Source organism: Schistocerca serialis, chromosome 8, assembly GCF_023864345.2.
Source record: "Schistocerca serialis cubense isolate TAMUIC-IGC-003099 chromosome 8, iqSchSeri2.2, whole genome shotgun sequence".
Lineage (NCBI taxonomy): Eukaryota > Metazoa > Arthropoda > Insecta > Orthoptera > Acrididae > Schistocerca > Schistocerca serialis.
The window spans coordinates 31,115,170-31,127,715 of record NC_064645.1 but is presented as its reverse complement, the minus strand read 5'-3'; the positions used below and the strand labels follow the sequence as shown (position 1 = coordinate 31,127,715).

The window sequence follows — 12,546 nt, the reverse complement described above, 5'->3', positions numbered from 1 at the left end:
AATTCTTTTTTCGTGGACTCTTTATCGCTGTGGCGCGCAACAGTCGTGTCCACATCTATGTTTTATTCAGGGAAGTCAGAAAGCTAATAGCTGAGTCATCTGCTGCGCTGCTGAAAGATTGTGGTGTAGGTGAAATTGCTGAAATTGCTTTTTCGGAAGACGTTTTAGTTATAGCATAAAAAATAAAACACCGCATATTTTAGATTCGCATTTTTTTCGCTATGTAACTGTTCTTAAGCGATTACAGGGAAACTTTTGGTTCTTTCAAATTCTAAACCACGCATCACAGCCCGATGATGAGTTGGTCCTGCTGTTCGAAGAATTTGCAGTGAATAAAGTGTGGAATTGCGATTGCTGATCTGAGGGAAGCAAAAACTGGCAGTCTGAAATTGTCGTCATATTTCGCAACGCGTATTTCCACATCATTGTGAGGTAAATGCTATTTTAAAAGGCAGTGCGAAAAATAGTGACGGTGCTGGGATACGATCCCACGACCTGTTGGTGTCGATAAAGCCGCTCTATTGTTAGCACCACACCAATCGCTGACTGCAGTCCACTTGCTGTGTTCCCTAAACTCTGCTGCTCTCTCGAGTTATGGCGGCTGTTTGCTAGGTAGCAATGATATTGTTTTATACAGCTTAAGCTCATCACAAGTCCGAGAATTTGTACGAAATATTTATAAATTAATCCTTATGAATCAATGCGTCTATTCGTCAAACTTGGGTCAAAATCCCTATATTTCATAAGCCTGCATATACAGGTGGACGTGAGCAAACGACTTCACATTAATCAATAGGGATCAATATTTCTAAATCTGGAATGTTTCAGTCCTAATTGTTTGGTAAAGCTAGCTCCCTTCTACATAACAAACGCCATGACACTGATGCACTTTCTGGCTCAGATCCCGTGCTGAAGGAAGTTAGGGGGTTTAACATGCCGACGACGACAGGAGCTCTCGCACAGACTGCCCGTCCCATTCCTGCGATAAAGATAATTACCTCTCCAACGTCGTCTAATGGATTTAAATGATTCAATGTTAATAAAAAAGATGAAAACTTACCACTTAATCTACACGAAGCACTTACACCTTACGCTTAAGAAAACGGAATACTTACTTTGTTCCCCTATAATTAATATAATTATGATATTGGTTTAAAACTGTTTGATCTACAGGGAAGAAATAAGGAAAGAGATATCCTCCTCAGTTCGAAATTTCGTGTAATGCTCCTGTGTCTACTTCAATTATCCTTGTTAGGGACAGACTTTTCGAAACATATATCAGGATTAAAGTGTTCTTAGCGTGATGTTGTATAAGTAAAATTTAATTACTGCACCTTGATAACAACGCACGTTGGACAATGACGATTTTCTAGAATGGACTATCAAGTATCCAAAGAGTTTTGTAGTCAATGTTGTTCCAATGAGCAATGGCACGTTAACATCTGCCGTTTCCAATTTCATTAGCGAAAGCGTTCCACGATTTGGTTAGTATTGGAACAGCGATTGACGAATATTTTCCCAAGCAGTAGCAAGCACCCCATGAGACGGTGTGTAGCCACAAACCAGTGACTGGCTCCGTGTCTTCCGTGCAAGGTAACGGCCAGTAATGCTAACTAGACAGTTACCTTCTGAACAGACCGCCTTGGCTCAGCACCGGAACACCTGAGGCTGGTGCAGATTCCCGGACTGCTGCTGGTCGCCGTGTCCGCTAATTTCTCAGAGCAAACAGAATAACACGCCATCATTCCCGGCTGCTCCTGATTCTATCACACGTTGGTATCTCCGAGGACGTAGAACACTTTCTTTCCTAGTTGGTCCCGTTCCTGCAGCGTGTTGATATATCAAGACTGTAGAACACGCTTTCTTAATCGGCTACTCGTGTCCGTACTGCATGTTGACATCTTAGAGATAGCAACATCCTTAACGAACTGGAGCACAATTAACTTTCCCCTGAAAGCTGTGTTCTCCCTATGGACGCGCTGGGCGCGAAATATTTCTTTTAGGAACAGAAAAAAAAGTATCACGAACTATGTGTAGGAACACTCCGGACAGAATCCTGTTTTTCTGAAATTTCAAACCCACCACGTATTTCTGCTCATTGCGAAAAATGAATGTATCAGTCGAAGATGCATGGAGAGGTGAATCAAACCAGTCTCTGGACTTAAGACCACAACAACAACAACAGTCGAAGATAATTATTCTGGGAAGAATAGGCTCTAGAGGCGAACCTACACTCTATCATTTAAGTAATTTAAACGATATCTCAACGTTCTTTCCCACATAAGGTTAAAAAATTGTGTAAATATACCAGCAATAAAATTATAAGCGATTAAGCTAGTGCAAGACACATGTGTCTGAACAAAATGTTATACGCAGCATTAGACTGCTACCTACAGTAGGATAAAAGTCAGTTGTGAGATTTAAATGAGCTCGGGGCGCCACACAACGCTGCTTCCCACGGCCCACTGAATAGCAAAACCATAAGGAGAAAGTCCACCAGAATACGGAAGAAAAATTGATACACATTAACGTCTGTGAAAAATGTAAGAGCCTTAAGAGAGTAACACTGTAGAGGAGGACGTACACGTAGGCACGAAGTACGCAGCCTGTTTTTATTTCATTTATTTATGTATTGTGACTTTTGGCCTTAAGGCCATATTAATCTCTCCTAAGTACGTTTTGGTATTACCTTGACAGCTCGACACGTAGGGCGATGTAAGCAACTGAGGTTTCTTGAGGGATTCGGAGACTCAATCGTAAGGAACAATGAACGAAGTGACACGATATGCTCGACACCAACATACTAGCACTTTCTGTATATCCTGCAGTTTATAAATCTGGTTTACACAGGATTTTAGTGCAAACCGCTATGTATAAAGGACAATGTCCAGCCTCCCTGCCCTCTCCCCGGCTCATTCACTCACTGATTCATCATCGACCTGCCAAAACCGCTACCAACAGAAACTTGAACTTTGGAGAGGGCACGGATTTTATACTGTAGGCATCGTTTAAGAGGGGGTTCTTCAAAATTCCACTCCTAAGAGGGTGAAATAGGGATGAAAAGTTTTACGAACTTATTTTATTATGAAAAGACTTTCAAAGGTAAATCTATGAAAATTTGTATTTGGCTTTTCTGTTGGAAATAAAAAAAAATGCGTTTCATTGCTTTTGGAAATTCAACCACTAAGGAGGTGATACACGGGATGAAAATTTTTAAGATAATATTTATTTACATTAAAAGAAAATTAAAGCTAAATATATGAAAATTAGTATTTCAATTCTCGTTTATATATAAAGAAATATATGTTAGGGCATGAAAGTTTCAATGGAAATATATCCACAAGAACTCAAAAGAAATGATGGACGAAAACTTTGGACTTTGGCTACTTGAATCGCTTTTTGGTCAGAACTACATCGGAAAAGACCATGCTTCTGTGGCCTCAATTAGAGTGCAAATTTTAGAACATGTTACAATTTATGAACAACACAGAAAGCGGACTTAAAAAAAAAAAGAATCTATATAGGCCGTACAGTCTACGCGAGCGACGCAGCGGACGGGCGCTAATCTAGTAAGGCGATAAATAAGACGTAAGAGAAAACAAACTAAATGTGTGCTGAGAATTATTCCCAATTCCAAAAATAGTAGTTTCTGAGGAGTAAAAACACACTGAAAGCTCTGCTTTTTATGTATGAAGTGAAAAACTAAATATTTATTTTAATATTTAGGATAGAAATTTCGATGTATGAAATCGCATTGAGATCTCTGTAACACTGCAGCACACGGCTTCTCTCGTGACTGTTGCTGCTCCAACCTCGCGTTCATATCTCCGAATGCACCATCGCTACTGCGTCGCCAAACAAAACACGATGTAACACAGATTGGTAGTGATTATAGAAAATAAAAAACATCAAAACGAGGTATCTCCGATAGTATACACAAATAAGTAACGTAAGGCTCTAAACTACTGCGCCGAGGTGATGTGCAGACAAAAAGACGATGCCGCGAAACTGCATTTCATTTTACACCTGATAAAATAGGATTTTGTCAACCACATTGTCCCGCTGAAAGGAGGCTATAAGATGAACGTCAAAAAAAGCAGAACAAAGGTATGGAATGTAATCGAATTTTAGAGATTTAGATTAGGAAATGAGACACTGAAAGTAACAGGTGAGTTTTGCTATTTGGACAGTAAAGTAGCCGATTAAGCCAAAGTAGAGAGGATATAAAATGTAGAATGTCAGTTGCAGGAAAATAGTATCTGATAAGGGAAATTTGTTAACCTCGATTATAAATTTAAGCGTCAAGAAATCTTTTCTGAAGATATTTGTCTGGAGTGTAACCTGTTACGGAGAGGAAACCTGGAGGATACAAAGTTTAGACAAGAAGGGAATAAAAGCTTAGGAAATGCGGTGCTACAAAATGGATCAAATGGCTCTGAGCAATATGGGACTTAACAGCTCAGGTCATCAGTCCCCTAGAACTTAGAACTACTTAAAGCTAACTAACCTAAGGACATCACACACATCCATGCCCGAGGCAGGATTCGAACCTGCGACCGTAGCGGTCGCACGGTTCCCGACTGAAGCGCCTAGAACCGCTCGGCCACTCCGGCCGGCGTGGTGCTACAGAAGAATGCTGAAGATTAGGTGGGTTGATCACCAAACTAATGAGGAGGTACTGAAGAGAATTGGGAAGAAAAGAAATTAGTGGCACTACTTCACCAAAAGAAGTAATCCGTTGTTAGTACATTTACTGAGTATCAGTGATAGTAAATTTTGTAACGGAGGGAAGAGTGGGTGGCTAAAATTGTAGAGGAAGACCAAGGGATGAATACAGTAAGCAGGTTCAAATTGCTGCAGGTTGCAGAAGTTATTCGGAGATGGACAGACTCGCACAAGTGGAAAGTGCACACAGTGAGTACATCCTTTTCCGACCAGTGTGCACCAAGTAAATGCTCCAGTTCCTTTGGAATCAGACTATACCGATACACATCGTTCTTAGCAGATCACACGAGTAAATGAACACAGAAAGCGTAACAAAACTTCCAGAACGCTCAAATTACGGCCTATATGAGGATTACATCACTCATTTGTTGACTAAAAACAGTTTTTCCAGATGCTTTAAGTTGTCCCAAAATATGATAACGTAGGCCATAATAGATCCAAAGTAAGCAAAATAAACAAGCTATCACGTTTTCGTGCAAGTAACAACTGAGAATATTCTCATAGCGAAAACCGGCAGCAGTTCGTTTTTTGAAAAAGATCTTGAATGTGATATTTCAAAGAAAGTTACCCAGAGCTCCGTAAAGAGATACGAAAGCCAAGACTACTACTATCATCACCCTTGGCACAGATAGCTAGGAATATCTCTAATTTCAGTTAAATGAGACATATCCATATAAAGGATTATTTGGAGTTTATTCTCAGATAATCATGCTCTGAGAAGCTATATGTATCCATCCTCATTGCTTCTAACTGCCCCATGTTATGAGAAAACTAGCTCACCGAGCCTTCTCATCTGGATTTTCTATTTATCATACTATTGTGATTAAGCAAGGAGATGTCGTAATATATCTGACAATAAATAAAATTTTAGACCTGCTACAAATATTTCGTCCAGTATTTTCTTCATACTGGACACAGGGTATGCGCCCCTCTCATTAATAATTTGAATAAACCGCAGCTCCGATTGCGAGAGTATACTTTGTATCACTTGAATTCAGATCCACCCATTGGAAGTGCGTTAATTGCTTATAAACGCACCTAAGTGCCTCTACCCAGTCTCATTTACCTGCAGCCCAGTGCAGAGTGGCGTACTGGCGCCGCCAGCTTCGTCTTAAGCCGCACACAGTCTTGCCGTACAGCCCTGTCATGATACCGGAACAGCGGCAAAAAGTTAACATTTCTGGTCTAAGCCTGAGGGCCAATCAAGTTCAAGGCTGCGCCCTGTCCTTTACACAGTCACTATCCCGGCATCTGGAGCATGATCTGCAACTGTAGCAAATACTTGCTGTGGTACCGTCATTACAATCTCGTGAGTAACAGGGTTACTGGCACCGTGCCTGTGGCTATGGCTATCCCGTATCAGGTGTGGCCTCTGCCTGCAGCACGCCCGCCACTCTAGTCTGTCACGTATGTGGCAGCATACTTGTCCGCACAGTCTGATATAACCTGGCATTTCCTATCGTCCTTTGTAGTCGTTGTTGCCTGATAAATTACATCCTACAGTTCTACGATTACTAAAAAAGACTAGAACGCGATCATAAAAGCAAAAGACTAGAGTGACGGAGCAGAGTAACAGAACAGCAAAGTTATGGCTGCTACTTGCCGAAATCAGAGCCGGTGAAATATTTATTCAGGTTAGGCTGCAGAACTGGTTAGAATGTGCCGTTCCTTATCTGTAACGGAATGGCACTTCAGCCCGATGGAAGTCTCTAGTGAAAAAAAATATGAGTTGTTTGGTGCTACGCAGGGACAAGCGCCACGCCTTTGCACTCCGTGGAATCTGCCGTCGCACTCAGCACTCGATGGAGGCAATGGGGATAGTTTGTCTGTAGCTTCAGCTGGCGCCCTAGTTTCAAAGGAAAAATAGACGGTATCATATTTTTAAAAAAAATATACGCAAGTTGTTATGCAATGTGACGTTCAAACTACTGCTGACGAGGCGCACCCAGTTGTCCGACAGAGCCCACTGTTTCGTTAGTTAGGCATTCGCCAGCTAACCGAGCCAAAAAAAAGTACGCATTTGGAAACTGGTATGCCTCGCGGATTCCATTGGAGAAGAGCATCCTCTTAACCTCTGCTTCCAAGGAAATATAGTGAATATTCTGAAAGCACAACCTAAGGTCTTCGAAAACAGGAGTATCATAAAGTTAGGGTTGAAATATGGATGGTTCGATATTCCCACAGTTGACAGTTATCACGGCAAGCAATGAAAAATACTGATTCGCACAGTAATTATCTCTGCACTTATCATTTATATCTTCTACACGTACACTAATAATAAGACTGTAGGACCGTCGTATCTGTTTGTTTCAACATGCTGATCTCCAAAACTACTAAATGAATTTTCATGGGGTTTTCAGAGTTAACTTCAGCTTAGCTTGGAGCAGGCTTTATTTCATGAAAATGGGATCGCAGTAAAAAAGATATATAGTAGTTTAAAGTTTTAGGAGTTTGCTTAGCTTAGTAGTTCGGATGCGCAGTGGACCAAAGAACCAATAGATGGCGGTACTAGTATCGTAGAACACCAAAGAACCAGTAGATGGTTCTTTTATTTTTATTTTTTTTTATTTGTACTTCTGTGAAGATGTATTATCGGAAGTTTGTGTCAATGGCAGAATTAAGTACCGCCAACTAATCTTATCTTTGGGAATCGAAAATAACTCGAGTTCACTTGTCAAGGTTGTATGGATTTACTGATTTCGCTTTGCGCATTGACAGTTTAATGAAATTGCTCTGCTACTTTCGATACATTTCATTTATATTTTACTTCTTGGCTAGGAGAAACAAATTTATTGAGACGATCATCCTATAAGGACTCTGTTTTTACGTACTGAGGAACGGAACCGTAAAGAGCGATAGTATGGAAAGACCCTTCTTTCATTTCCTTTGCGAAGCACGGGCGTATAGCCAGTAAGCAATATATTCCGTTAGCGGCGTATTTCCTGATTTGGAAAGTCGTGAAGTAAATGACTGAGTTTTGGGACAGTTTTTAGTGACTAAATGAATATCTTCGCGTTATGAAATTAGAGCCAAAGGTAAACTTTTACGACTTGACAAAACCAACACACTTAAATTGGATTTGGTGAAACTTGCAATATTTCGCTGGAAGGTTTCTACGCACTATTGTAGGAACAAGCCTTATAAACATTGATCCATCCACAAACCAGAGGTAGGAAAATGGATTTTTAGCTATGACAACAATGAAAACAGAATTGAAGAATCAAACTATCTTTGAGCGCCACTTGCTGTAGCTAATACGAGAAAGATATTAAGAAATAATCAGTAGCAACAGCGTCATTGACTCATTATTTGTTGTTTACGATATTTGAGAATATCACTTGTTTTAGAGTTACCTAAATATCGTGTTTGGAAATTTTTCAAAATAGTAGTGTAGAAAGAGTGGGATAGGTGCAGTGCTGATATTGCCTGAGAGCTGACCTCCTGGAAGGTGGCAGCCCCGCTGGGAAACGCTGCTTTGTCTACCAGTGGTCACTTGACGCTGTCACACCTTTAGGTCGACTACGCTGCTGTGATTGCGGAACCACTCCTGTCCACCTCTGACGTCAGCACCGACACACGACATTTCCCACTTTTCGTGCCTTTCGGATGACCGCCCGTGCTTCCCGACTCCTGTGAGATGCGCCATCTTTTTCTGGTTTGTGAGGTTGTGACCGTGCAGATCAGAGAACTTTTTGTCGACGGTAACTGGCTGTTGCACTGAAAAAGTAAGCACTGTCAAGAATGGGATCAGCACTGGAATCAGAGAATGTGCACGCTGCTGGGGGCCCTATTCTGTATCGTTCATACCGATTGGGGCGGTAGGTTAGCCTCGGTAGTGACGTCATTTTGGGTTCTTCATTCGGAGGCGTTATTCTATAAGCTTCTGAGACCTGTTACCGATCGGTCCTGACGCCGCTTCTCCGACAACTGCACTGAGAGGTGGTTATGTTTCGGTATGGCCACTCGTTCGATTCGGTATGGTTTTAGTTTAGGATTTATTGGTTGTGTTTTACTGAAGACTCACCAGAACGCATCCAAATGTAAACTCTCTTTTCCTTTGTTAGAAATGTGGTTTGTATCGTTGTTACTGTGAATGATTATAACATAGAAAAACAGTTTCGGTCAATATTCTCAGAAAATACCTGTTATTTTTACGTAATTAAGCGTTTAAAAACAATTGAATTTCAAAAGGTCAGCTCTGCTTACGTATATCATACGAGTGTTAGATGAAATTACTAGAGACTTAGCTTACGTTTTTCCGCAAATGGTTTATTTAACTATGGAAACGCGTTGAAAACTTTTAAGTGACAATGGAAAGGAATTTCGTGAAGCCTGACAGAGGAAATCTTCCAAAATTTCATGCATTTACTGCTTTCGCCCTCATCATTCGGCAACGAAGTCAGCCTGCGTCTCTCTCGATTGGAATTATGTGGAATAAAGTGCTGAGTGGATGCGAGTTGTTGTACCCAAATGGGCGCCGGCACGGTAGCTCCAGCGTGTTAGACTAGAGAGTTAGCTCCCCTGTATAATAAAAAAAAAAAGAGGGAAAGAATGAACGATAAACTTGAACAGGTGTCATGGGACGGACAAATGCAACGAACATTAAACGAAAAAAATGAGATCAGGAAAAAAAAGCGAGTAAGGTAACCAACTGCGGTGCCAAAAGATCGTAGGTTCGCATACTGCTGGGCAGGGAAACATTTTTGTCCTCTTCGCCCTCGAAAACGTTCTGGAACATCGCTAATCGTGAAACTTCAGTATTTTTCTGAAATATTTGTTGTTATTTACACGTAAGACCGCGTTTTATCAGTAATGAGTACCTTCGTTTAAGAAATGAAAGATGAAATTGCCGGGCGTGAAACAGCTGACAATGACATTTATGTTTCTTCTTGTCACAAATAATTCACCATTTTCTTGTGAATACGTAGCGATTTCCGAGTGTGTGGGCAGACAGGAATCTAAGAGCAGAACTTAAATTACTGCGGGTGAAACTAGCAGCAATCCTCTTGCTTGTCACAAGTATTTATCTGCGATCGAATCCTTAGCAAGTGTAGGCAGAAATGAAAGATCTCCACCATAATATTATAGACTATACGACCATATATAAAACGTTTTGATTCACCAGATGCATGTTATAAATTACGACGAACTTGGATAGCTGCACTCACAATACCCTCCCGAAAAGGCATTTTTTAAAGAACCAAATCGTCGATGTATCATACAGGGAAGTAGGCTAGTTCATCATTTGGATCTCTAGGAGCGATTTACAACCACACTCTATGCATCTGCTAACTCTTTGGCACTCTCTTAAACATTTTTTCGGGTTCGCGGAAGTACGGTCCGGCTATGCAACTAACTGAAGACAGTTTGTTTATTGCTATACACATTTCGCTTTTTTAAATCTACGAAACATCTTCACAAGTAAAAGAAGCGAAACGCGTGTGGCAATAAGGAAACTGCCTTCAGATAGTTGCATAAACGAAACGCACCTCCACGAATTTTGAAGTAACTAAGGAACGACGGAAAACAGAAAAATGACGTATTTTTCGGATGTTTTTATAGATGTATTTGTACAATATGGTACTACACTCTATTCCTAGGTCATATTTCGAAATGTAAAGTCCAAAACAAGACGTAGATGTGAATGAGAATAACACAATCAAATATTCTATCGTTATTATATATGCACGGAAGCACGTCGTCATCGAAATTTGGACAGTAGTACGTACTCTAAACACAATTTTCGGTACTGCTAAGAATAGCGTGCTCGTGTCGGCTGCTAGCCGCTTTGGGTTCGTGCCACTGTGAACGCTGTAGTGTGCACGCGCGGACCTGCGACACATCGATTTCGGTCGGTCTGTGCGAGGAGAACAGACGACAGCGTTTCGGTTCGCTAGAACCGTTCGGCATCAATTCCGAAATGCTTACGCCGGGGCTCTCCTTCGAAAACGAGACCGTTCGATGCGCTCGCTTACCGAACAGATCGGCAGAGCGGCCAAAAGATACAGAATAGGGCCCGCGACCCGGCCCGGTGTCGGTGGCAGAGAGAGAGAGAGAGAGAGAGAGATAGAGGGGGGCAGAGGAGGCGCCTGTGGCGTTACCTGCAGGACGGTGGCGCCGGCGGGCAGGTGGTGCGGCACGGCGGCGAAGTAGTGGGCGGGGTAGAAGGCGGGGCTGTTGTCGTTCTCGTCGAGCACGCTGAGGACGACGGTGGCGCTGGCGGAGAGCGCGGGCGCCGCGACGCCGCGGTCGCGCGCCACCACGCGCACCTCGTAGCGCGCGCGCTGCTCGCGGTCGAGCGCGCGCCGCGTCGTCAGCTGGCCGGTGAGCGCGTCCAGCGAGAAGGCGCCCGGGTAGTCGGCGGGCCGCGGCAGCTCGTACGCGACCGAGCCGTTGGTGCCCTGGTCGGCGTCCTCGGCCGTCAGCATGGCCACCAGTGTGCCCGCGGGCGCGCTCTCCGGCAGGCTCACCTGCGGCCAGACAGAGGGCGCGCTCACTTCACCTCCCCGCACTCGTACGCCGGCGCGTAGTGGGCTGCGGATACGGCAGCACGAGCAATACTGACACAGGGACCACAGAGAAATAGTCCAGACCACTGCACTGGTGAGACAAAATTACATCTACGATAAAAAGAAGGTAAATGCCGAGCTGTTGCCACTCTTTTGCAAATTTTACTGCACCAAATACACTGAAGCGTCAAAGAAACTGGTAAATGCATGCATATTCGAATATAAAGATATGTGAACAGGCAGAATACGGCACTGCGGTCGGCAACGCCCGTATAAGACACCGAGTGTCTCGTGCAGTTGTTAGATCGGTTACTGTTGCTACAATGGCAGGTTCTCAAGATTTAAGTGCGTCCGAATGTGGTATTATAGTCGGCGTGAGGATTTTCTCGTACGACCATTTCACGAGTATACCGTGAATGCCAGATTTCCGGTAAAACATCAAATTTCCGACATCGCTGCATCCGGAAGAGTATCCTGCAAGAAGAGAACCGACGACGGCTGAAGCGAATCCTTCGAGGTGACAGAAGTGCAACCCTTCCGCAAATTGCTGCAGATTTCATTGCTCGGCCATCAACAAGTGTCAGCGTGCGAACCATTCGACGAAACATCGTCGTATATGGCCTTTTGGCGCCGGAGGCCCAGTCGTGTATCTTTGATGTCTGCACGACACACAGCTTTACGCCTCGCTTGGTCCTTTCAACATTGACATTGGACTGTTGATGACTGAAACATGTTGTCTGGTCGGACGAGTCTCGTTTCCAATTGCACCTAGCCGATGGACGTGTACGGGTATGGAGACAACCTCACGAATCCGTGGACCCTGCATGTCAGCAGGGGACTGTTCAAGCTGGTGGAGGCTTTGTAATGGTGTGGAGCGTGTGCAGTTGGAGTGGTATGGGGCCGCTGATACGTCTAGATACGACTCTGACAGGTGACACGTACGAAAGCATCCTGTCTAATCACCTGCATCCATTCGTGTCCACTGTGCATTCCGACGGACTTGGGAAATTCCAGGAGGACAATGCGACATCCCACACGTCCAGAATTGCTACAGAGTGGCTCCAGGAGCCCTCTTCTCTGTCAGTTCCGCTGCCCACCAGAGGCCCCAGACAAGAACATTATTGAGCATATCTGGGAGGCTTCGCAACGTGCTGTTCAGAAGACATCTCCACCCTCTCGTACTCTTACGGATGTATGGACAGCCCTGCAGGATTCGTGGTGTCAGTCCGCTCCAACATTACTTCAGACATCAGTCGAGTCCGTGCCACATTGGGCTGCGGCACTTCTGCGTGCTGTTGGGGGCCCCTCTTGT

General features: G+C 43.4%; 1 protein-coding gene across 1 annotated transcript in view; it reads right to left on the bottom strand.

Moving 5' to 3' along the window:
• Positions 1–12,546, bottom strand: part of LOC126416537 (cadherin-related tumor suppressor-like) — a 120,911-nt gene that overhangs the window by 61,767 nt on the left and 46,598 nt on the right. The window contains exons 3-4 of the mRNA XM_050084283.1: positions 11,011–11,195; positions 10,827–10,941 (exon numbers count right to left, since the gene is read on the bottom strand). Coding sequence (XP_049940240.1) covers positions 10,827–10,941; positions 11,011–11,195 — 300 coding nt within the window. The remainder of the gene's footprint in view (positions 1–10,826; positions 10,942–11,010; positions 11,196–12,546) is intronic.